The 26,774-nt window shown below is 46.6% G+C and overlaps 1 protein-coding gene across 3 annotated transcripts in view; it reads right to left on the reverse strand.

Annotated features, from left to right (window-relative positions):
• The window catches only part of osbp2b (oxysterol binding protein 2b), a 614,672-nt gene that overhangs the window by 487,786 nt on the left and 100,112 nt on the right, over positions 1–26,774 (reverse strand). The window contains exon 2 of one of the 3 annotated variants that reach the window (XM_072497976.1): positions 22,301–22,372. The exons of the other annotated variants lie outside the window; for them this stretch is intronic. Coding sequence (XP_072354077.1) covers positions 22,301–22,372 — 72 coding nt within the window. The remainder of the gene's footprint in view (positions 1–22,300; positions 22,373–26,774) is intronic. 3 annotated transcript variants of the gene reach the window in all.

A 26,774-nucleotide genomic window follows, 5' to 3' on the forward strand; every position in this document is an offset into this window, starting at 1 on the left:
ATGGAAGGAACGCAAGACTCCAGAGCGCAGTCCTTGCAGGAACAAGACCATGAGGGTCTAGCAACCTCTCCTGACCAACCAGCGGCAGACGATGCAAGTCTGCCATGCTCACGTGAACAGCAAGAAGGCTATAACAGCCTACCATGCTCCACTACACAGCAGCATGAACATGACGGTCTCTCATGCTACAATGAAGGGCACAGCGCTGAAGACTGTTCAAGCCCAACTGAAGACAAGCCAAAGGAATCGCCTCGTCCAAGCTCGAAGAAAAAAGGTTTATGCGCTGACCTTCAGGATCATTATAGCCGAACAGAGATTAATAATGCTGCACGGCCACAGAAGGATGCTGAGGATTTGCTAACGAAATTAATTGAATGTTTAACTTGCAAGGAGCAGACTGAGAATTGCCAGTGTTTTAGTACGGATCGAAAAAATGGACAAGACATTGATCCTCAGGTAATGGAAATAACACAACCTGAATCATATCTACAGCAGGGACAAATGTCTCCCTTCAACACAACACCGCAAAATCCCAACTTCGGAGACCAGCAGTTAGTCAGTAATGACTCTTCAAACCTTGAGGGGAACATTAATTGCATTGAACCTATACACGCTCCACTGATTATTGAGCAGAACATTGGAGCAAGAATCCTGAGGACACCGACATCGAGTAGCCAGATAACGAATTTAAAACCCACAGCAGTGTCAAGTGAACCAAGTGTGCTTTCCACTAATGGTGAAGATGCAGATAAGGTCGACCCGATTATCCATTGTACCACACTAACCCCAGTGATTAAGCAGTTATGTATGGGGAGTATAATGTGGGCAATTGAGAACAGTAAAAGAGAGACTGTGACCATGCCAGTCCCAGCAAAATCAGACCCAGAGACCATGAAGGCATGTACATTAGACAAAGATACATATGAGGCACCTGAGAAGAAAAGTGAAACGGAATGTTCTTTGGAAAATAGTACAATGTCGATAGAAACATTGGATCCTATATTCGAGACCATACCTATGGGAGAATTTGGGGGTAATAAACAAGGTTCTGCAATGTCTGGGGGAAGATTTAAAATTCCAAAGAAGAAAAGCCCAAATGAAGGACAACGGCAAGACAATGACAGTCCACCGACATGGTGTGCACCACCAGATGAAAACTCTGACAATTTACCCAACCCTAGTGAACAGCAAGCTGCTAATGAGGATCTATCCACGGGATGTGAGACGAGTGACGACAGCATCCCACTTCCCATGCAAAAGGTGCAAGGTGACAGACCTCGCCTAGTGCGTACCGAGGCACTCGACGATCACGGTGGGACCACTGACGACTGCGGTGACGGCGCACCGCTTCCACCCTCGATGGCTCGACCCTCTCCACTGGTTGGTGCATTCCTGCATGTTCCGACTCCAGAAGTGCAGCTTCAGGGAATCTCGGCTGCCTCCAGTGAACCTGTTGGGACTCCGGATGGGGGGCATCGACGGAAGGCAGACCGGACTCCAGATGGGGAGCAGCCAAGCGCCGACTCTGATTCGCGCACGCCAGACCTTGCTCCGGACGGGCGGTGTCGCGGCCTCGGTGATGGCACGCTCAGGGTGACGGCGGATGCCACGGCGACAGGGAATGGATCGCGTGGCAGTCCCACTGGGTCGGCAGTGGCAACCAGCACCGGCGGTCCAAGATGGACACACCAATTCGCGCCATCGCCAGACGTTGATGCGAGCAACAATTCTCTCTCCAAGGCGACATGCTTCGACGTTTCTCTGCGGAGTCGCCCTTCCGGCACAGCAGGTGGCCGGAACCAGCGTACACGGTCTCGGCCAACTTCCACATCTGGCACAGTCATCGCCTTGCATGATATTAGTGATGGTGCTACTTCGATGGCAACGACCCATCGGCTACAAGATGCCGTCCACCACAAACATAAAAAGAAAAAGACTCCACCTTGTTCCTGGCATGCAGGGTGGATGGATTGGTGCGTAGGCGCAATCAGCGAGCTTTGCGCCGCCTTCCACGCTCGCAACTGAACCGTACGCACACGCCGGATCCTCCACTGGTTCCCAAGGATGACTTCGTGGAGATGCCACGGATCATGCCCCTTCCATCGCCACCAGAACCAAATCTCCACAGCTGAACCGGCTTGAGGACCAGCCCATTCTTGAGGCGGTCACCCATTAGACTGGACTTATAACGCTGTTCATACGTTCAAAAAGTCAAACACTTCTGTATTATAACCTGTTGTTGTTTATTGTTCCAGATATCGTCTGACCAGACCAATGTTCAAGTTTTTTTTTCTCTCGCATCCAAGTTTTGTTATGGTACAACCTTGTTAGTGTGACGCACCCGACATCGCCCCATGTAAATAGTTACGTCATATACACACGCTGTACATAACACACACACACACTCTTCGATGCACTCACGACACAATTATATTTATAACCACGTAGGCACATATCTTTGTAAAAAGGGGGGATGTCATGATATTCAAACACACACATCATGATAGACACACCAACAGACAAATCAGAACACACAACACCACAACCAATGACAGAAAGATATAAAAGCACAGACACGACCCCCGGTGGTCAGTATTAGCTGCAGAGGAGAACCAGGACACATCTGTTGCCAAACACACTCAGGGAGACAGCACGTGCAGAGTATCCAGAACGAACTGTATTATAAGAGTTATAATAAAATAGAGTTGTACCACATACAACTGTGTTGGCTCATCTGTGCACCAGAGCACCCAACACCACACTGGTGTGCCTTCACACCCAGGTGGCGACCATCCGCCTTCAGACGCTACAACGATACCTTTACGTTGAGCCCCCTCCATGATGCTGTGCCCTGGCGACGCATTTCTTCCACCAGGTGCACGGCCTGAATTGTGACGTGCAGCTCCTGTTCATAGATCTGCAGAGTCTTCATTACCCTCTGCAGGCACATCCCGTCTTTTACCAGGACCTGCTCGGAGTCTGGACAATGGTTGCCTCGCGTCGCAGCTCCCCCCCCCCCCGTCAGGAGTAGCGGCTGTCGTCAGGGAGTCGCTGCTCAGGAATCCGCACCTCCACCAATACCATTTTGAGTGGCTGGCAGAGGAGCGAGCTGTGGCTGCCGGGGTGACTAGGATCGGGGATGTGTTAGGTGCCGGAGGAGTGGGCTTGGATGACACCCCATGAGTTAGCACAACGTGCAGCGGTGGACGTCCAGCACGCAGCCAATGCCATCCGAGACCTCAAAACGGTTGTGCTCGGACCCGATGGCACTCGTGGTCTGGAGGACGCGCAGGTGTCAGGTGGTATCCCGCCTGGGCGAACCCCTGCCCAGACGGAATTCCACATTGGTCCCAGGCCCCAAAACCTCCCTCGGGGGCTGGTGCCCCACAATCCTACCCGTCTCGCGGAAATACCTTCCGTGCCTTTTGAAAATGAAATGAAAAAATGAAAATCGCTTATTGTCACAAGTAGGCTTCAATGAAGTTACTGTGAAAAGCCCCTAGTCGCCATTTCCGGCGCCTGTTCAGGGAGGCTGGTACGGGAATTGAACCGTGCTACTGGCCTGCCTTGGTCTGCTTTTTTTAAAGCCAGCGATTTAGCCCAGTTTGCTAAACCTGCCCCTTTTCGCACTGCGCGGTGGGGTTTCCTGTACGGGCTGCAGCTGCAAACCCTCCACCTCCTTACCCTCACCTGTCATCCAGACAGGCCATGGCGTGCCTTGTTGCTGCCCGGCGGCGTAGGTCCCCACTGGAGGTCCCTCTATGGAGGAGTCCTCCCCCTCAATCTTGGGGACCTGGAGTGGAGGGTGTTGCATGTAGCAGTGCCGTACAATCACCGATTGCACCGGTTCACGGACTCCCAAGAAGCCTTCCATTTTGGCGGCCTTGTCGAGTCCGTGGATCATGTCTGTGTTACGTGTTTTAGGCTGTACTCCCTATTTAGTTTTCTAACCAATCTTTTGCTGGAGTTTTGTTTGCACTTCAGCCCCACGCTCCTAATCTACGGGCACCCGGTGCGGAGAGGAGCGGGGAAGGTTGGAGGACCTCCTTGTGAACCTGCTCCTGGGCCTGGCGAAGCATGCCATTCATAGGTCCAGGCAGCGGGCAACCGAGGGGATCGTCCGGCCAGACTGTCTGCCCCTCTTCCATGGCTACATTCGCGGCCAGGTGTCCCTGGAAAGGGAGTATACGGTGTCCATGGGCGCCATCGAGGCCTTCCGTGCCCGGTGGGCACCGCAGGGGTTGGCGTGCTTTATTGACCCCTTTAACTGTACTCTTATTTGATGTTTTTAAGTTTCCGTTGATCTTTGTTATGTTCGGGCAGTGCCCCTAACAGGAGCGGCCCTTTCTTTGCTTTGTCCCTCAGTTTGTTTTCCTTTCTTCCATTTTGTTGGTGGACCTCAAAAGAGTGGCCAATCCATCTAGCCTGCACATCTTCGGGTTGTGGGGGCGAAACCCATGCAAACATGGGCAGCACGGTAGCATTGTGGATAGCACAATTGCTTCACAGCTCCTGAGTGCCATGTTCGATTCCGGCTTGGGTCACTGTGTGGAGTCTGCACATCCTCCGGGTGCTCCGCTTTCCTCCCACAGTCCAAAGATGTGCAGGTTAGGTGGATTGGCCATGATAAATTGCCCTTAGTGTCCAAAATTGCCCTTAGTGTTGGGTGGGGTTACTGGGTTGTGGGGATAGGGCGGAGGTGTTGACCTTGGGTGGGGTGCTCTTTCCAAGAGCCGGTGCAGACTCGATGGGCCGAATGGCCTCCTTCTGCTCTGTAAATTCTATGAAAACTATTTCTATGAAAACATGGGGAGAATGTGCAAACACCACACGGACAGTGACCCAGAGCCGGGATCGAGCCTGGGACCTCAGCGCCGTGAGGCAGCTGTGCTAACCACTGCACCACCATGCTGCCCTTGTGACAGCACTTAGGGGCTGATTTAGCACAGTGGGCTAAACAGCTGGCTTGTAATGCAGAACAAGGCCAGCAGCGCAGGTTCAATTCCTGTACCGGCCTCCCCGAACAGGCGCTGGAATGTGGCGACTAGGGGCTTTTCACAGTAACTTCATTGAAGCCTACTTGTGACAATAAGCGATTATTATTATTTATATTTAAAGGGTTTGATAACGGGTCCTAGCCGGATGGGCCTTCGCCCGTTACCATGGGAACACGTAGTAAACAAGCCCCATGGGGCGATCAATGAGTAATTCCCCGTGGTCTTCGGGAGCGTTACCACAGTAACATTCTTCTACAGCCTTGGTATCACACAGCAATCCTTCACCCGAATGTGAATTAGAAACCCTGCCCCACAACTTTGTAACTAACTGGTCATTGCATTTTTTAAAAAGTGCACAAGGAACTTTGGTCAAGTGATCTATACTTTTTTTAAAAATCTTCCTTCCCTGTTGGGGAATTTCCCCATCTGCTCCTAACACAACAGCTTGAGAAGAGGAACTTACCAAATGGGGACTTGTCCTACTCCCCAAATGCTGTGAGTTGAGTCTTTCCAAGCGACAGTGTTAATGAAAGAAAAAAAATCAACTGCTATTTCATAATGGTAACCATACCTCGGATAATCTTGCAGCAGCAAACAAATGCAGGGCTGAGGATATAGTTCTGTGGACTTCAGTCTGATGAACAAAAAGCAGCATGAAGCAAATACATTCACCAGCAGGGTTCAATGCAGTGGTAACTCAACCCTGTTGTGTATTTTGCGGCGGCGGAGGCAGCCTGTCATTGGCTGGCGATGAGATTTTCCAGTCCTTCTGCTGTCAATGTGGTTTCCTGTCGCTTGCTATTTGACTGCCGGCTAGAAAGATCTGGAATACAAGTTCCAGAGCAGCAGTCTGACAAGCCTGGCAAGCGGACACCACATGGCATTTTACCTCATGCCAACTAATAACTGGAAAGTAACCTGGTCCACCTTCTTGTTAGGCGTCATGTTTGAGATCACCAGCAGAGAGCCAGAGGTGCTCCTCCAGTGACCTCTCAACTAATACCTGCAGAGGAGGCGGTGAAGATCTGTGGCGTCTCAGCATGTGTGGCCAACGAAGATAGGAGCCACCAGCTATCTTGTAACTGAAATAAATATCAGGCAGCCATGTGGCATATAACAATGATGTCAGCTTGATGACAATGGCAACTGAAATACAATGTGCATAATGATCACTTTAAACATTCTTACCTTGCCAGTAATCATTCACATCTTATCTATCACAAGGTCCATAAGGCAGTGGTCAATGTCACCCAAGGTGATGACAACTTCTCAAAGGAGCTCAATTCCTCTTCAGGGTGCACTGTCACAGGACCTTTGCTGACCACACAACAGCTCAATTACTCACACTTCAGAGGGACTAATTAGAGAGACAGGTTTTCATCTGGTAACTCACACTTCACAAGTGAGCAAGAGCAGATGGTGGATCAGGGACAGCAGTAGATAGTCTGCTTCAGAGAGCACAAGACACTTAAGGCTTTGCTCAGCTGGATGGAGATGCTGTACTCTAAGACAATATCAATGTACAGGATACTTCCTGAGCAGAGCAGAGAATGTCTGATGCACTGGCAAACTTTACAGCCGCCATGCTTGAAAAACGATTAGAGGAGCCCATCTCTAGCACAAATCACATGATGTCACAGGCTTTTGTGAAGATGTCTTTGTCCGTGCGAGAGTGGCACTGAGCATCAAACACTGCAATTGCTCAAGTGCATGCAGACTCTCACCAATAGTTTGTACAGTCTGAATGCCATCTTAAATAAGATGAATGATATCCTAGCGTTGGCCTTTCACCACCACAGTGATCTGGAGCAAAGTGGTCTCCAGCTCATTGATAGCGGGGAAGTGAGAGAATAAAGAACAATACAGCACAAGAACAGGCCTTTCGGCCCTCCAAGCCTGTGTAAGGTTTTCGGGCAATTCGGCCCTTTTTGGACCGCCCAAGAATAAAACCCAGAGACTGTAAACTGACTTTTCAGCCAAGAGAACGTAACCAGATTTCCCAGCAGGCTTGGTCCGCTGAGCTGAGTAGGGGCATAGGTATTTACAAACCCCCCCCTAGGAGCTACAAGGAAGAAGGAGCCAGACAACGAGATAAGATCAAAACACAGACAAAGGGGCACGGGAATACACAGGGGGCCTGCCTGCAAGCAGGACAATGGGATGGTCATAGCCCCATGCAGATGTAAATGACCTGGCCTCCACCAGAGCAGAATCCAATTAACACCCCATCAACATAGCAAGGTGAGAATAGCAGCCATCTCCGGAGCAGCTGGAAGACTGAAAATCTTCACAAGAGAGCTTAACCTTGTTATCCCAAAAAACAGACTGTCTGGGCTCAGTATATTGCGCTGGAAAAGCCCCTTGGAGATAAACGGTAGGAAAAACCAAGTTGGAGGCGGACCTGGGGGAGGTACTCCAATCTTGACAGAAGCCACCGGCAGGAACTCACTGGGAGGAGGGGGCGGAGTCGGCGCCAAATTCAAATCGCGGCAGGTCTGCCTGGCTGGAAGGAGCGGACCTGCGAGGAATACCCGGAAGCAAACAGCTCTGACCGGCTCAAAGGGGGCGGGACCAGCGGGAACTTTAAACTTGGACTGATACAACGCAAGGGAGGAGGAAAACCCGGAAGTCGACAGCTCTGACCGGCTCAAAGGGGGCGGGACCAGCGGGAACTTTAAACCTTACCAATTCAATGCAAAAGGGGCTGGCCGAACACAGGGAAAAGCCTGGTAAAACGGGTATAAAAGGGGCTGTGTTTCGATTGAGGCTCTCTTGGCTCGACCTCTCCACCTTTGACTTGACCTCTGCAGCCTGTGACTGTAAGTACCCTGCAGCAGCTTGCGAAACTCCCTTGACTTTGATAGTGGTTGAGGCTTTGGGGAAGGGGACTTGATTTGTGTTCTGTGTCATTGCTAAAACTGTGTAACAATAAGATTTTTCGTTGTGTCCGTTATAGTACTTTCTGAATAGACTTAGTTTGTGTTAGAGTTTAAGATTTTATTATAATTTCTTCTGTTTGATGATTTTGACCTGGGTTTTGCAATAAACCTTGATTTGCTGATAATTGGAGTCGTTTAAATTCTTCAATCTCTCACCAGCGATCTCTGACCAAGTCATTGTTAAAATATTCCTCACCTTAATTCCGGGTTCAAGAATCTAGGGTCATCTTGAGCGATTCACTCAGGACAGGCTGCTGGTTAGGTAATAAACAGCAGTGTCCTATTCTCTCTCTTGGGAAAGCTACTCCAGCGAAGTAGGAACCGGGTGGGTGTTGCACCACCGGCAAGAGAGAGAATCACCTGGGCATTGGTAGGGGTCTGGATATCTGTGTGATATAAGCCTCAGGCTTCCGGTTAGGGATAAACGGCAGGCTTGATTCAGTGCTCTCTTCCGTGGAGGTGTCCCAGTGCGGCATCCCCTGGCCTCTGAAGTTTCAGTGCCAGCTGGAGAGAGACACACACAGATACTCAAACCCCAGATATCGGCCCAGTAGTGGAGTAGCAGAGATGGCCCCCTCTACACCTGTACCGGTCTTGATACCAACCTTAACCAAAACTCTCAGCACTTCCTTGTGTCATATCCCTCTCTACCCATCCTATCCCTGTGTTTGTCAAGATGCCTTTTGAACACCGTTAAGGTGTCTGCTTCCACAACCTCCCCTGACAACACGTTCCAGGCACTCACCACCCTCTGCGTATAAAACCTGCCTCGCACATCTCCTCTAAACTTTGCCCCACGGACCTTAAACCTATGCCCCCTGGTGATTGACCCCTCCACCCTAGGAAAGAGTGCCTGCCCATCCACTTTATCCATGACCCTCATAATCTGGTAGACCTCTATCAGGTCACCCCTCAACCTCCATCATTCTAATGAAAACAGACTGAGTCTATTCAGCCTCTTCACATAGCTAACACCTTCCAGACAAGGCAACATCCTGGTAAACCTCCTCTGCAACCTCTCCAAAACCTCCACATCCTTCTGGTAGTGTGGTGACCAGAATTGTGCGCAATATTCCAAGTGTGGCCATACTAAGGTTCTACAACTGTAGCATGACTTGCCAGTTTTCATACTCGATACCCCATCCGACGAAGGCAAGCATTCCGTATGCTTTCTTGACTACCTTGTCCACTTGTGTTGCCACCTTCAAAGATCTGTGGGCCTGCACACCCAGATCTCTCTGGCTTTCTATATTTCTAAGAGTTTTGCCATTTACGGTATATTTCCCCTCTCTGTTAGACCTACCAAAATGCATTACCTCACATTTGTCTGGATTAAACTCAATTTGTCATTTCTCTGCCCAAGTCTCCAACCTATCTATGTCCTGCTATATCTTCTGACAATCCTCAACACTATCTGCTACTCCACCAACCTTGGTGTCATCCGCAAACTTACTAATCAGACCTTTCCTCCAAATCGTTTATGTATACCCAAATCGTTTATGTATTCATAAAAGGGATGAAGATGAGAGGGGTCACGGAAGTGGAGGCCTAGTTCAAAATGCCTCCACTTCTCAACTGTAGCCTAAAGTGTTGCAGTGAAATTCCTACTAAGTTGGCAGGTTGGAACCAAGTTCTTGGCGTGCTAACAATTTCACCAAATTCCACCCACCCCCACACCAAATTCCAAATACAATGGGCAAAATTTTCCCCTATTTATCCAGAGTGTCAGGCTCTGAGTGAAACCTGGAGTGTAGCTGTCCAGCTGCACAGCCAAGTGTTTTCTTTCTTTCAATAAATTTAGTATTTTTTTCCAATTAACGGGCCATTTAGCGTGGCCAATCCCTGTACCCTGCACATCTTGGGTTGTGGGGGTGAGACCCACGCAGACATGCAGAGAATGTTCAAACTCCACATGAACAATAACCAGGGGACGGGAACAGCAGAGTTTTGAACGCAGATGTTGAGTCAGTGTGGGGACGAAAACAGGGAGCGTGGTCTACGCCATCACTGTGGCCTGGTAACGGCAGCAGGTACACACACACGCTCACTCGCACGCACGCACGCACACACACACACACACACACACACACACACACACACACTACCATTAGCGTCAGGAGGCTTCCTGCACCCCCCCCCCCCCCGACCCCCCCCCCCCCCCCCCCACCACAAGCATCAGCTTCGGGGGCTTTCCCCCCCTCAACAAACAATGTGAACCTCAACCCCAATGAGGGTCCCAGAGGGCCCGTCCCAGAATTGTCCCCTGGTACCGGTTGGCACTGCCAGGATGACATTGCCAGGTTGACACTGCCAACATGTGGCACCTGGCAGAGCCTTGCATTCCCCTCTCCCAACCAGGGGTGATACTTACCTTTGCACCCCCGGGTGGATCCTCATGACTGTTCTAATTTGTCCAAATCGGTTATAAATTGAATATTCAATAAGGGAGGATCATGTGGCTTGGGGAGGGTGCCTGGTAATTAGATTAAGACATATGTAAATCTATCAAAATTATGTTCTCACTCTTTGTGGCAGTGAACCTCGTTGCACCACCAGTGAGGGCCGTGGAAAATCAGTAAACGAGATTTCGCCGACAAGAATCTCACCATTCCAACTGGTGGTGGACGTGGGTGCAGAATCACCATCATCGTGTCCTACAGATTAATATTGAGCCTGCATGGTTTCTTTTTTTAAAATTTAGAGTACCCAATTCTCTATATTTTCCAATTAAGGGACAGTTTAGCTTGGCCAATCCACCTATCCTGCACATCTTTGGGCTGTGGGGGTGAGACCCACGCAGACACGGGGAGAATGTACAAACTCCACAGGGACAGTGACCCAGGGCCGGGATCGAAACCGTGTCTTCAGCATTGTGAGGCAGCAGTGCTAACCACTGCACCACCGTGCCGCCGTGAGCCTGCAATGTTTCTAATGTAAATCAGCAACATGGATATAGAAATTGGGCAAATGTGCTATTACCAAACTGCAGGGATATTTGAATCAGATGCGTCCTGTTCTGATCTGGCACATGGAATTGCCACGCAAACCAAATCGCAAAGGGAAACTTGGCAAGCTTACCACAACTTGTTTTGTATTTTTGCCAAGAGAAAATACGTGTACTAAAACCAGAAGATACAAATTCCAGTAGCACTTTTAGGGATTTTAAATATTAAATTAAAACATTTATTAACAAAATTTGTAAAAATCTAAACTCACAAGATTTACACAGTTAAAATTAGCCTTAAAGAACATTCCTCCAAGAAGATTTCCTACTTGGTTAGTGTTGCAAACAAACATTCCTTTAGGCAACAATCCTTATGGAGATTCAATCTAAGAAAATCTAGTAATACTGCCAGAGGGAACTCCATTGTTGCTGCAGGGAACGTATGTCAAGTAGATTCTCACTCACTCCCACTCTGTTGTGGAAATTCAAGAAACTTGAAAAATATTCCTGCTTTCTGAAAAGCAGGAACATTTCTGGGTTGGTTGGAAAGCTGCCTCATTTTGCCTCTTCATAGTTCTTTTCTCAGCACAGAACAACACTCCAGGAGGCCTTACATGGCTAAGCTGAACATAGCTCTCGCATCTCTCCTCAAGTAGTTCTTTTCTCCTGTTTCATCTTTATTCCATTGTCCTTATCCTTCTTTGAAACTCACTTTTTATGTTCTGCCTATTTCCCCCACGTACAGGCAAAAGAAAATATAATATCTTTGCCTTGTTTATGACCTTTTTCAACTTGTAAACCCTTTTTACTTCCCTCTGAATTATAATAACTGAACACAACAAAACTTCTGTATCTCCTAATGCGAATTTCTACCTGACTATTTACTTGTAGAAAATGCAACTTTTTATATTTACTTCAAATGCATACCTTTCACACCCTTTGCCGCCCTAATTCTTGCAGCCGAACTGTCTTCCACTTCATCAAGTTAGTCTCATACACAAACAGAATAATACAATAAATCTCCCAAATATTTTAAAATGACACCACCTTTCTCCACAGAAAATCTGTGTAGCAATGATTGATGAAATTTAACATAAAAGGAAAGAATGTGAGACATAAGCACTCAATGAATGGTGTTGAATTAGTTACAGGTGAAGTTGAAAGAGATCAAATAGCTGAAGTAAACTTTGGTGATCAACATGTCCAATCACTGAAAAGCCACAGTGAAAGAAAATTGAATGCTGCACGTGTATAGCTAAAATGCTACATATTAAATCAGGTCTGACAAATTATTTAGCCTTCAAAACCACAACAAACCTTGGCGGCAAGTCATAAAGGGGAAATTCAAGGCCTGGACAACGTGCAGTGGGTAACTGCGACCTTGATCACTGTTGTCTGAGGAATGAATAATGGAAAAGATCTGCACAAATTCAGGAAAGGTGACTGAGAAGCAACCTTATTGTAATAAAGAAATTTGTGAACAAGTGTGGAATTTTTAAAATTATAAATTTAGAATATCCAATTCTTTTTTTTCCAATTAAGGGGCAGTTTTAGCATGGCCAATTCACCTAACCTGCACATCTTTTTGGGTTGTGGGGTGAGACCCACACAGACATGGGGAGAATGTGAAAACTCCACATGGACAGTGACCCGGGGCCGGGATCGAACCCGCGTCCTCAACGCCGTGAGGCAGCAGTGCTAACCACTACTCCACTATGCCACTCACAAGTGTAGAATTAATACGTTTGGAATGCTACTTCAAATCAAACTAAGGAGCAGGTTGAGACTAGTAGAAGGAAGAATTAGGGATCAGGACTGAGCATTCCCGTATTTAAAATGATTAACGTATTCAAATGGTCTTTCAGGATCCTGCAGGCAAACGTCCGAGAATAATATCAAAGCAGGGCAGGCGGGCTTCAGGATTGACAAGTGAAGAGGGCTAATCTGGCTTTGCTATCCATATCTAGCTTGTGATATAGAGGCAGGGTGGGGAAGGGGAGGCGCAAATCTAGGATTGTCCTAGTCAGGTTCATGCATTTCCACCAGGATGGACTCGGTGGAGTCTAGGGCAGCTCTCTGCCCATTCTTTCAACTGGGGTTCACAGTGAGACTTAAAATATAACTTCACCGATTAAAGCCAAAAGGTGACTAAGTCAATATTGCAGACTATTTCTACTAAAAAGTGTTCAATGGTCTGCATGGAAGGCAACATCTACCCGATGTGAGGACAGCTCACTTTGCCACCAAGTTGTTTTCTAGTTGAGAAAGTAACTGTACTCTGAAGCAGTCAGAAAAGTGAGAACCAGAGTAAAGGAAATGGATTCATTCCAAATTATCCTCATGTTCCAGGCACAGGTTCCACAGCTCTGTAGCTGAGGGACTGTGTATGCTCTATATTCTGTGATAAATATCTGTCCTCAGTATCCAGAGAGAGAAACCTCTTAAAAATGCAAAACCAAACCTGTCACTCTTCCTGGTCCACGTCAAGCACCCAAACTAAAGTTAGATTAATTATTTGAACTATTTGATACAATTGACATTTGAAGTGGCAGATGTGACATAGGGGCAGCATGGTAGCACAAGTGGATAGCACGGTGGCTTCACAGCGCCAGGGTCCCAGGTTCAATTCCCCGCTGGGTCACTTTCTCCCTATGTCTGCGTGGGTTTCCTCCGGGTGCTCCGGTTTCCTCCCACAGTCCAAAGACGTGCAGGTTAGGTGGATTGGCCATGATAATGTGCCCTTAGTAAACAAAAAAGGTTAGGAAGGGTTATTGGGTTACGGGGATAGGGTGGAAGTGAGGGCTTAAGTGGGTCAGTGCAGACTCGATGGACTGAATGGCCTCCTTCTGCACTGTATATTCTATGTCCTGCCTCACACTACCCCCAAATAAACTTTGGTGGGTCCCATGAACAGTTCAATTGTAATTTCTACTTCACAAGGTTCATCATAAGCTATCATCCGTGGTTGCACATTCATTGTTTTTACAAATTACTTTAACATCTAGGATTTGTTAACAAACAATAATACTTTAATGTCCACGAGTCCCCATACAGAAAATTCCCAATCTCATCTTTACCTGATGGATAAGCCTTTGGAGTTGAATGGCAGTTCAATCTATAACCTATTGAATGAGGTATACAGACAGGCAATCAGAGAAGTCTAAATGCCTGGACAGTAGTGATATTGCTTCAGATAAAAGGACCAAATCCTTGTCGCCTCATCTCAAAGAGTCAATGGCATCTTATACACTTAGCCAGAGCTTCCGTCAGCTCCTAAGAATACAATGAATGCAGCATTTGTGTCAGTCAACTTGAAAACAAACTCCCATGTGGCAGGCATTAACAGCAAAGAAAGAGTGAAAAGAGGTAAATGAAAGAAAGACTAAGAGAAAGAGGCGAGCGGAGAAGAGCCGGGAGGGGAAAAGAGAAACAAAGGAAAAGAGAGAGGAAAAGAGAGAGAGAGAAAAAGACAGAAAAAGGAGAGAAAAAAAAGACAAAGATTGAGATCCTCAATGTGATCAATGGAAAATTACCAGAGGTGAAACCCATATACCACCACTCTGGTATTTGGACATCTTGCCACTAACTAGCAGCAACAAATTTAAAATTATTTTGCAACCCATACGTCATTTTTAAAAAGGAAAATCACATGCATAATGCACAAATAAGATGGTTGAATTGTGCACCACTAGTTTTGAGCAAGAGAGTGGATTCATAGAATTTACAGTGCAGAAGGAGGCCATTCAGTCCATCGAGTCAGCACCGGCCCTTGGAAAGAGCACCCGACTTAAGCCCATGCTTCCATCCTACCCCTTTTACCCAGTAACCCTACCTAACCTTTTTGGACACTAAGGGGCAATTTATCATGGCCAATCCACCAAACCTGCATATCTTTGAACTGTGGGAGGAAACCAGAGCACCCGGAGGAAACCCACGCAGACACGGGCAGAAAGTGCAAACACCGCACAGTTACCCGAAGCAGGAATTGAACCTGGGTCCCTAGAGCTGTGAGGCAGCAATCCATTGCTTTAAAAGTTTCTAGTTGAGAATTCAAAATCCAGATTTAAAAGAGATAAGAGTTGAACCTCTCTATCATGAAATATTATTGTAATATAATTGCAGGCTAACACCAGTTAGCCTTCGGAACTAACAACTTATGAACTGGTCAATTTCAGGCGACAATCAGAATCTTAACTGGTTGTAAAATCTCAGACTTGAATTGGAACTCCACTTTGTGATGCAAAGTGCCCGCAAGGAATCCAGCTGTCGTATTAATACTGCATTCTTGGTATCAATAAGACATCTTTTTGACCAGAGGCCCATCAATGTATCAGCAGTAAAGAAAAGTGCAAAAACGCAAAAAAGAAAATACTGAAAATATCCAAGTGCGGGATGTAATGAAGATTCCTGGTGTGAGGAGATTGTCTCATGGAGGAGAGATCGACTAGACCCTGCCGATGGACACAGGAGAATGAGAGGTGATCCAATTGAAAGATACAAAATTAAGGGGCTTAACGGGATAGATGCTGAGAAAATGTTTCCCACGACTGAGGAACCTAGAACATGGGGTCACAGTCTCAGAATAAGAGGTCGGGCCATTTATGACTGAGATAATTTTCACTCAGAGGATTGTGAATCTTCGGAATTCTCTATCCCAGAATGCACTGCTTGGCTCAATTGTGGACTATATTAAAGATGGAAGTTAATAGATTTTCAGGTAACGAGGAACTTAAAAAGGGCATGGGAAACAGTGTGGGATGGTGAAGTTGAACATTGCCCAACCATGATCGTGTTGAATGGTGAAGCAGGCTCAAATGGTCGACTCCAGCTCCTATCTCTCATATTCCCACATCGATAATGCTGCAGAATATCTACAAAATGATAGGTTTCCATTTTAACAAAGACCCTTTACTAAACTCCTACGTGACAGAGCGGCATCATTAAAAAATTAATCCATCGGTTCTCAGATGCTGAAGGAACGGCTGTGCATTGAAAACTTTCTATTTCATTCGGGATTAGCATCAACTAAAGTATGAAAATAGCAAGTTAAGAGCTAAACCAAAAATGCAGAGTGTTCAGACAACTGCTAATTTCGGCAGCAATGAATCACATTTTGGTGATTAAGGAAAATAACTATCTGTGCTAGTGATGGGAGGCTTGCCAACTGTGTTTCGTGCAAAAACCTCAATAAACATGCGAGATGTCAGCTCCAACTCCACAATGATGCAAACAGGCCCTGAAAATGCGGCGCCACATTTGCATCCCTGTGAAAATTGAGCCAAAACTGCATCATCGCATTGCGATACAAAAGTACTATTCACGTACTCTTTCATCTCGCTTCACAGTACTGGATTTAACAGCACGCAAGGACACTATTCATGTTTGTCTATCTTTCTTTTCAAGAGAAAGTTCTGGAGGAAAACATACCCGATTATTCACCAAGCATAAATGAAACCACGAGAAAGTGCCTCTACGCATCCATGCCAAAATAGAAATTGCAAAAACAAAATTATAATTAGTAACTGTTTTAATTTGGGATGAATAATCTCCAAAATAAATAGAGCGGAAACGTCTCAGAAATTGGCAAAGTCTGATTTTGGGTGAGGAACGTGGTGCTTAACCCACCAACAGTAATTGTGTGGCACTGAGGGAAGAAATGAGCAGGCACAGGTTCCACACCGGATCACTGGTGAGTGGCCTCTGATTCGCCCGTCCTGCCATCACCTCAGCACTTCACAGCTAGCACACTTCGGAAGTCATGCTGCCAGACCCAGGAAACATTCTGCACCCAAGCTCACCAATGCCGCACTCAAGTACCTGCTGGACCCACTGGATGCCCGCCTCGATGTACTCTACTAGACTCATGCAATGGGGGAAGACCTGTAACAAAGGTGATCAATCCAGTCCAGGGGTCGGTGACAGTGGTGGTGAGTGCTAACGCCCTGCAGAAGAGGAATGTTCTCTTACATTCTGCCAGGGTAAGTCACTCTTCTCATCACTCACAAATTTCACGCTCACAGACCCATCACACATCTACACATCACTAAGTGCCAGCTAAGGGATACTTTCACTAACTCTCCTAAACACATCTTCATCTCTCCTGTAGGTCATGTCCTCATCCCCTCGCTGATCCCATTCACCATCCACACATTCAGGCATCCTTATCATCTGCCCTGGCATGAATCCTGTTTACACACTTTCCATCGAACTTCATGCAAGACAAGCTGTCTCACAACAAGATGGAGTCAGGTGGAGGGATGCCAGAACTCAAGGCTCTCATGAATTTTGAGGAGAGAGCTATTCAGCTGGACAATAAGGACATGGACCACCCTGTACCTTTTAAAATAAAATTTGTTAATGGGACATGTGCATCGCAGACTGTGCCAGCATTTATTGCCCATCCCTAATTACCCTTGAGGGGGCAGGTAAGAGTCAACCACATTGCTGTGGATCTGGAGTCACATATAGGCCAGACCAGGTAAGGATGGCAGATTTCCTTCCCTAAAGGATATTAGTCAACCAGATGGGTTTTTACAACAATCGACAATGGCGGGATTTGAACCTGGGTCCCCAGAGCATTACTCTGGGTCTCTGGTTTGGTGGTCAAATGACAATACCACTATGTCACCGCCTTTCCATAAATGATGAGGTTGGCGGTGATGAACTAACTGAAAATCTAGTACTGCAGCATCCATCAGAACACAATACTGTGAATGATGTCTTCTATTTCTCAGGTCCCTGCCCTGCACTAATGACTTCTCTCTCCTTTCTTTTACAGGCCTGTCTGGGAAGCAGCCAAGGGGCTCCATGAGCTAGCTCCTCAACACCAGCCTCGACAGGAGCACGTAACAGGTATTTACAGACCCTGAAATAGAAGAACCATCACAGCACTAACCCACACCCTTCACCAGTGCAGAGACACGCACCCCAGTGGGGCCTAGTCTGGAGTAGCCTTGAGGTCACAATCTGGTGAGCACATTGTGCTGTCTGATCCACAACATGTGGAGGCAAGGGCAGCCAAGTATGCTGGTACTCGGAGGATTGCTGGAGGCCAAGAATCTGTTGATTGGAAGAAAGACGGTAGAAAGGGGAAAAATCGACCGTGGATATCTAAGGAGGTGAGGGAGAGTATCAAATTGAAGGAAAAAACATACAAAGTGGCAAAGATTAGTGGGGGACTAGAGGACTGGGAAGTCTTTAGGGGACAACAGAAAGCTACTAAAAAGCCATAAAGAAGAGTAAGGTAGACTATGAAAGTAAACTGGCTCAGAACATAAAAGCAGATAGTAAAAGCTTCTACAAATATATAAGACAAAAAAGAGTGGCTAAGGTAAATATTGGTCCTTTGGAAGATGAGAAGGGAGATTTAATAATAGGAGATGGGGAAATGGCTGAGGAGCTGAACAGGTTTTTTGGGTCAGTCTTCACAGTGGAGGACACAAATAACATGCCAGTGACTGATGGAAATAAAGATATGATAGGTGAGGACCTTGAGATGATTGTAATCACTAAGGAGGCAGTATTGGGCAAGCTAATGGGGCTAAAGGTAGACAAGCCTCCTGGCCCTGATGGGATGCATCCCAGAGTGTTAAAAGAGATGGCTAGGGAAATTGTAAACGCACTAGTGATAATTTATCAAAATTCACTAGACTCTGGGGTGGTCCCAGAGGATTGGAAAGTAGCAAACGTGGCACCACTGTTTAAAAAAGGAGGTCGGCAGAAAGCGGGTAATTATAGGCCGGTAAGCTTAACTTCGGTTGTAGGGAAAATGCTGGAATCTATCATTAAGGAGGAAATAGCGGGGCACCTGGAGGGAAATTGTCCCATTGGGCAGACACAGCATGGGTTCACAAAGGGTAGGTCGTGTCTGACTAATTTGGTAGAATGTTTTGAGGACGTTACCAGTGCAGTAGATAATGGGGAGCCAATGGATGTGGTATATCTGGATTTCCAGAAAGCTTTTGACAAGGTGCCACACAAAAGGTTGCTGCATAAACTAAAGATGCATGGCATTGAGGGTAAAGTGGTAGCATGGGTAGAGGATTGGTTAACTAACAGAAAGCAGAGAGTGGGGATAAATGGGTGTTTCTCTGGTTGGCAACTTGTAACTAGTGGGGTCACTCCAGGATCAGTGTTGGGCCCGCAGTTGTTCACAATTTACATAGACGATTTGGAGTTGGGGACCAAGTGCAATGTGTCAAAGTTTGCAGACGACACTAAGGTGAGTGGGAAAGCAAAAAGTGCAGAGGATACCGGAAGTCTGCAGAAGGATTTGGATAGGTTAGGTGAATGGGCTAGGGTCTGGCAGATGGAATTCAATGTTGCCAAGTGTGAGGCTATCCATTTTGGGAGGAATAACAGCAGAATGGATTATTATTTAAACGGTAAGATGTTAAAACATGCTGCTGTGCAGAGGGACCTGGGTGTGCTGGTTCACGAGTCGCAAAAAGTTGGTGTGCAGGTGCAACAGGTGATTAAGAAGGCTAATCGAGTTTTGTCTTTCGTTGCTAGAGGGATGGAGTTCAAGACTAGGGAGGTTATGCTGCAATTGCATAGGGTGTTGATGAGGCCGCATCTGGAGTATTGTGTTCAGTTTTGGTCTCCTTACCTGAGAAAGGACATATTGGCACTGGAGGGAGTGCAGAGGAGATTCACTAGTTTGATCCCAGAGTTGAGGGGATTAGATTATGACGAGAGGTTGAGTAGGCTGGGACTGTACTCATTGGAGTTTAGAAGGATGCGGGGGGATCTTATTGAAACATATAAAATTATGAAGGGAATAGATAGGATAGATGCGGGCAGGTTGTTTCCACTGGTCGGGGAAAGCAGAACTAGGGGGCATAGCCTCAAAATAAGGGGAAGTAGATTTAGGACGGAGTGTAGGAGGAACTTCTTCACCCAAAGGGCTGTGAATCTCTGGAATTCCTTGCCCAGTGAAGCAGTTGAGGCTCCTTCTTTAAATGTTTTTAAGAAAAAGATAGATACCTTTCTAAAGAATAAAGGGATTCGGGGATATGGTGTACGGGCCGGAGAGTGGAGCTGAGTCCACAAAGATCAGCCATGATCTCATTAAATGGCGGAGCAGGCTCGAGGGGCCAGATGGCCTACTCCTGTTCCTAGTTCTTATGTTCTTATGTTGAGCCCAAGTCAGATGATGAGCCTCTGGACTTGGCCGTGGCTCAGTTACTGGAGCTGCAAAGGCATGGTAGGGAAAATCAGGAAGGGGTATCTGCTGCACTCCTCAGATCATTGCAAGGCCTGATGGAGGGGTCTGTCCGTCTTCAGACTAAGGTGATAGTGCCAACAGGCCAACGCACTTAGGTCAACACTGGTAGGGTGAGAATCAGCTGTTGCACATCACAGGGCCATCCACCCACGTGACTCCATGAGTGTCCTGTCCATCCAAATTCCCTCTCCCTATTACCCCAGCTCCAGATCCACAGGCTGAGAAAGGTGGCACGGCCACAGCAGGACCAAAGGGCTCAGCCCTCCTGAGGACACTGGGCAAAGCAATCAGCAAACTGCCTCCACCTCTGTTGTGGATGTTGCAGATGCACCAAGATGTAAAGGCAAGGTAAAGGAGGTTAGTCGTAATTTCACAGTGTGGGCATGACTGTTAATCACTTGCACATAACTTCACCTCTGTAAATAAAATCCCTCTAATTTCACCTTCTCTATGGCTCCTTGTTATGGTGAGCTGTGTTTGTCAGTCGGAAGTGAAAATGTGATTCCTGCACAAGATAAAGGCAGGGTTCTCAGTCCAGGGCTTCCTCCCGGTGCTTTGTTCAACCTCCGCAGCAAATTGATGGCATACCTTCACAGTGACTGAACACATCAGTAATGCCTGTATCTGAATGGGAATTGTAATGTCTGCCAGAATCCACTGGGCTGGTGTCACAGCATTCAGTCAGTCATTCTCCTCATGTGCCCTCAGCACTTTTGAGGTGCGGCTGGCCCATCTCATCAGGTTCTGCCACCGGTGACACTGAGGTCCTCACCGGTTCAGATCACGAAGGATGCCGTGGGATCAGGAAAGGCTAAACTTTCGTCGCTGCATCGCCATGACCCTGATCATTGATTGCTGCCATTAGCCAGATAGAAGTCAAATGCCCCAGAAGCCCTGTGAGGATCTACGGACTGTCCCCTCTGCAAGTCATCATCATCCGCCTGGGGTGTGAGGACTTGGTCTTGTCTCATTCACCTCACTGGAATCAATGGACGTAAGGGGATAATTTAATTTTTTTTAAGTCTAGATTTTGGGTGAGCAAGGAGGTTAAACTCTCCAAAGAACCGTGCAAACTGACAGCACATGAAATAAATAAAATGTTTTGCTTCCTTCACAATTTTGGGTATTCCACAGCACTTTACAGCCAATGAAGTACTTTTGAAGTGTAATCATTATTGTAATGTAAGAAAATGTGCATCCAATCAGATCTACAAACATCAATACTATAATGATCAGATTTATTTATATTGGGCGAATGATAAGCATTGGCTGGGAAATCAGGAAGAACACTCCTGCTTTTCTTCGAATAGTTTCATGGGATCTCTGATGCCCAGCTGAGATTGCAGGCGGGGCCTTGCTTTATCATCTCATCTGAACGCCAGCACGTCTGACAATACAGCACTGGAGCGTCAGAAGTCTCTGGAGCGATACTTTTACCCACACCTTTTTGATTTGGAGATGAGGGTGCCGCAACTGAGCCACAGGACAGAAGGATGACCTTTTGACTCATTGTATCCATGCTGGTCATTTGGAGCAATCGATAGCTAAATCTCACTTTCAGTAAAATATCATCTGTGCAATAGGTAGAAAAGAATGGAATAAAGATCACCACTTTTCAGCAAATAATTTATGGAATCTGGTGTAATGGCACAATGTTATTGCCCGGATCCTCATTTGAAATCTTCTGCACCTTGTGCTGCTGTATCCTTAGACTCCTGCAGTTTGTCTCGTGAAAGAAACCTCAGTAAGAATTCAGATAGAAATTTGGTGCATCCAGTGATGTCAGTACCAATAGGTGACAAGCCGGCTGCTTGGAGTGGACTTGACATTTCCAACACTGACCAAGACCCAATTTCTCGAAAGATCCTAGACAGTGTTAGGAAGCATGGAAATAGTCCTTAGCACAGTAAAAAGGAGAGGGCTGTAGTATTTGGATGTTGCACATCTCTACTTCCGTACCGCTATCCCGATACCCAAACCATTTTGTGGAGTATACTATTATCGACTATTAGTGTACAGTCAAATCATACTCGAAGACATGCAACCAGGCTGCCCAGTATCACATGCAGAACAGAGACCCTCTGTCCCAACACAGTACCAGCACCAGTACTGGGACTGGTGCTCAGGGTTGGGACATAAGAGTCAATAGTTCTTAGCCAGGACTTCAGATTAGTAACAGAAATGATCTGCTCACCCCATTGCAAGTGTGCCTCCCATCAGCCCCCCTCCTGGATGAAGGCCGCCGCATGATGGTGAGGATGTGCTGCTGAGGAATAAAGCAGGAGAAAAAGTCAGATATTCAAAATGAAGTACAAATGCAAATGTCCATCTCACGCATGCAGGAAAGGACATGCAGCGTTTGAATAAGATGTGCTAACATCAGGAGCTTCTTTGAATGGCAGCCATCTAACTCTCCTCCCACCTCCAGCTCCTTCAGTAATCCTTCTGATCACATTCCACCCACTCCCTATGCCCCTCACCCTGTGACAGATTTGCACACGATCCATTGAGAATCAATGGACAGCAAGTGGGAACTGGAAATCACTCTGGTTTTTGCTTTCTTCATCATCTGTGCTGAGGTCAGATGTGGCCTTTTACCATTGTCCTGGCCAAGATCAGCTCCCTTAATACAGATCAATTGCTTTCCTGCTCGGTGTAGCTCAGCTACATACTCGTGTCACCCGATGGCTTTTGTTCAATATACAATGAATGTCCGTATCTTTTAGATTTTTCTGACCACTTAATTAATTTTTTTCTTCAATATTTGAAGAGTCAGTATAATCTAAATGGTAACAGCACTTTCAGTCGATCCATAAGCACCTTGAGACATTTTGTGAAATGCATTATATAAATGCAACTTGTTTTTGTTGTTGTTGCAAGGATTCCCTAAGCCTCCAGTGACCTCTCATTTTAATTATCTGACCTCAGCCTTCGACACTGTCACAATGAATTTCACAGAAGTTCTCGCCATTCAATTCGGCATTTTAAAAGCCTTCCAGACCCAACACTCGAGTTCAATAATTTCAGATCATATTCGGATGGCAGCTGTTGGTGACAATTCAGCTATTGCCAATTATACTTTCTTTAGACCGATCTCTTAAGAGTCACAGACACAGAAGGAGGCCGTCGATTTTTGTTCCTTTACTAGCCTCATATCACACCCTTTTGCCTTCTAATGACATCTTTGGTCATTTGATACCGCCTGCCTTCCACCCTGCAATTTACATACGGACAGACCAATTAGCAGCAGGTGGAGCCCTCAAATCTGCTCTGCCATTCAATAAGATTCATGGCTGATCTGACTGAACCGGAAGTGTGTAACTTCCTCTCTCTCTTTCATGTTTCTGAGCTTACTTACATCTCTAACATTTTCCAGTTCGGGCGAAAGGCCTTTGACCCAAAACATTAGCTCTGTTTCTCTCTCTACAGATACCACCAGACCTGCTAAGGACTTACAGCATTTTCTGCTTTCTACTCCAGTTTTGCATCATGTGATGAATGTAGGAATTTCCGATATACTGTATTGTATTGTATTATATGTATCTGGTGCAGTAAGGGTTAAAAGCTTGAGTTACTGTGTGTATGACTGCTTCAGTAGTGTTTTTTAAAAATCCTGGTTTGCAAGACAACCAGGTTTTGTGGCTACAAGACGTACAATTAAAGCATCATAAAAAGATAGGCCGAATGAAATTTTGTTTATATCAAGAAGGTTCCCCTTGGAGTAGATAATTAGAGACATTGTGGTTAGCTTAGTAAGATGATGCAGTTAATGCGAGAAGCCAGGAGCTGAAGCAGTCAGGTACTGAGTTTTCAGTTTTGAAGTTCAGTTTTAGATTGGGATGTGGACGGGAGAGATTTCTTTGAAAAGAGAAAGGTTTTTTTTTAATTTAGAGTACTCAATTCATTTTTTTTCCAATTAAGGGGCAATTTAGCGTGGCCAATCCACCTACCCTGCACATCTTTGGGTTGTGGGGTTGAAACTCACGCAATCACGGAGAGAATGTGCAAACTCTACACGGACAGTGAGCCAGAGCCCGATCGAACTTGGGACTTCGGTGCCATGAGGCAACAGTGCCATCCACTGCGCCACCATGCGGCCCAAAAAGAGAGAGTTAAAGATTTACCTGTGAACAGGACAGGAGAGGTTTCTCAAAGGCTGCCAGGTTAAGCAGTAGTTTGAGACAGGCAAGAATCTGCAAGCTAGTTCCTGAGGGATATCTCTTTCTCAAAGAGATCCTTCCACCCTGCAACCTTCCACCTTTCGCCCGAACTGGAAAATGTTAGAGATGTATTCGATCCCCAAAGCAGGGGATCGAATACATCTCTATTAAGCAAGCATCCCTGGGTCTGCTGACTGTTTAACCTGAAATGGATGTTGTTTGAGTGGAGATAAAGGTAGCAGTTCGAAGTTATTGTTTCATTGCATTGTTAAGCATCGTTTAACTGGTAACTGTAAGATATTGTCTTATGATGAAGTTAGTAATAAAGTTTGTTTTAAATATCATATTCCTGTTTGTGCATGGAATCACTCCTGGAGTGAAGTATCCTTTCCTCGCAGTCTTGCAAATTAAATATTGGGGTTTCTGTCTGGTATCCTCGCAATTGTTGGGGTCTGGTTCGGGGTAAGCACTGCAATATGGTACTATACAATATATAATCTAAAAAGTACTATTCTAAGGAGTTTGCAGAAGGAGGAGGAGGAGAAGGAGGGGAACTCGGGTGCATCGTCACAAATCTATGAAGATGGCATGGAATCTGATACAGCGATTGTTATAATTTGCACATGTCTAATGGGGTAGGGATAATTAACTACCCCATGGATTTTGCAGAATATGAGCTCGCTCGATAAGGGGGCCAGGGATCCTTAATAATGTTTGTTTTGATAAATAGAGTCAGCCTGTAAGGCACCGACTAGAAAAGACCCAGCAGGGCACTATTGCAGTTGTACAAAATAGTAAAGTGTTATAAAGTAAGTTTTTGTTTTCCACCAACTGAGTGTGAACTCTTTGTGCCCCTTACAAAAGCATTAAGGGCATTAAAGCCATAAAAAAGGAAGTCATGCTAAAATTTTACAAGTGATTCATTAGGTTTCACTTGGAGTAGTGTGTGTAATATTGGGCACCATGGGCGGAATTCTCCCCCCCCACGCTGGGTTGGAGAATCGCTGGGGCGCCGCGCGAGTCCCGCCACGCCGCCCCAACACCCACACGCGATTCTCCCCCCCCCCAAACCAGCGCCGCGAGAATCAGGCCGGGCCACTCGGAGAATCACCAGTTGCCGTTTGCAAAAGGCGAGCGGCGATTCTCCGGCCCGGATGGGCCGAGCGGCCGTCCCAACACGACAGGTACCCGCCGGCGCCATCCATTCCTGGTCGCTGCCAGCGGGAACTGCGCGGGAATGCTGGGGGGGGGGGGGGGCATGTGGGGGGGGAGGGGGGATCCTGCACCGGGGGGGGGGGGGGGGGGGGCTCCGATAGGGTCTGGCCGGCCTCTCTAAAGAAGGACCTCCTTTCCTCTGCCGCCCCGCAAGATCCATCCGCCATCTTCTTGCGGGACGGCCTCGGGGAGGACGGCAACCGCGCATGCACGGGCTGGCGCTGGCCAACCCGCTCATGCGTGGGTGACGTCATTTATGCGACGCCGGCCGCGTCATTGACGCGGCACCGTTTTTTACGCAGCGCCAAGGCCCAGCGCGCGTAAAATACGCGATGCCGCTCCTCGCCCCCCCAGGGGGCGGGAGAATAGGGGGCTGGGAGCGGGCTCCGACGCCGGAGTGAAACACTCCGGTGGTGTCGGGACTTTGTCTCCATTTCGGAGAATCGCGCCCCATGTTTTAGGAAGGATGGCAAGGGTAAAGATGAGTACACTAGGATGCTTTCATGGATGAGGAAGTTCAGTTTTGTGGAAAGATTAAAGATACTCAATTTTCTCCATATGATATTCCGACTAAAAATAGGAGAGGCAATAATTTGATCAGGAATACCAATGCTAAAATGTGCTCATCATTTGTCTCTCTAGTGCCTTTTCATAGTCTGATTATTGTATCACCTAATAAATATTTTCCCATTTGCCCACAGGATATGAAAATTATTAGAAGGCTATGAGTTTACTTATTTTGCCCTGTTTCCAACTTAGGGAATTCCTAGAATACTGTGAATAGTTTTGGTCCTCTTATCTAAGGAAATATATAGTGGCATTGGGGGATGTATAGAGAAAGTTCACTAGGTTGATCCCTAGTATGGATGGATTCTCTTATGAGGAGAGGTTGAGAAGATTGGACCTGTCGTCATTGGGAGTTTAGAAGAATAAGAGGTGAACTTATTGAGACATATAGGATTCTCAGGGGACTGGACAGGATATATGCTGAGAAGTTGTTTCTGCTTGTGAGAGATTTTAGGACCAGAGAGCACAATCCCAGAGTAAGGGGTCGCCGTTTTAAGACAGAGATGAGGAGGAATTTCTTCCCTCAGATTGTAGTGAATCTGTGGAATTCTTTGCTGCAGTTAGCTGTCGAGGTTGGGCCGTTAAGTATGTTCAAGGAAGAGATAGACAGATTTTAAACCAGTAAAGGAATCAAGGGTTATGGGGATCAGATGGAAAGTGGAATTGAAGATTATAATATCAGATCAATCATGATCTCACTGAATAGCAGAGTAGACATGATGGACC

This window comes from Scyliorhinus torazame, chromosome 1 (genome assembly GCF_047496885.1).
Source record: "Scyliorhinus torazame isolate Kashiwa2021f chromosome 1, sScyTor2.1, whole genome shotgun sequence".
Taxonomy (NCBI): Eukaryota; Metazoa; Chordata; class Chondrichthyes; order Carcharhiniformes; family Scyliorhinidae; genus Scyliorhinus; species Scyliorhinus torazame.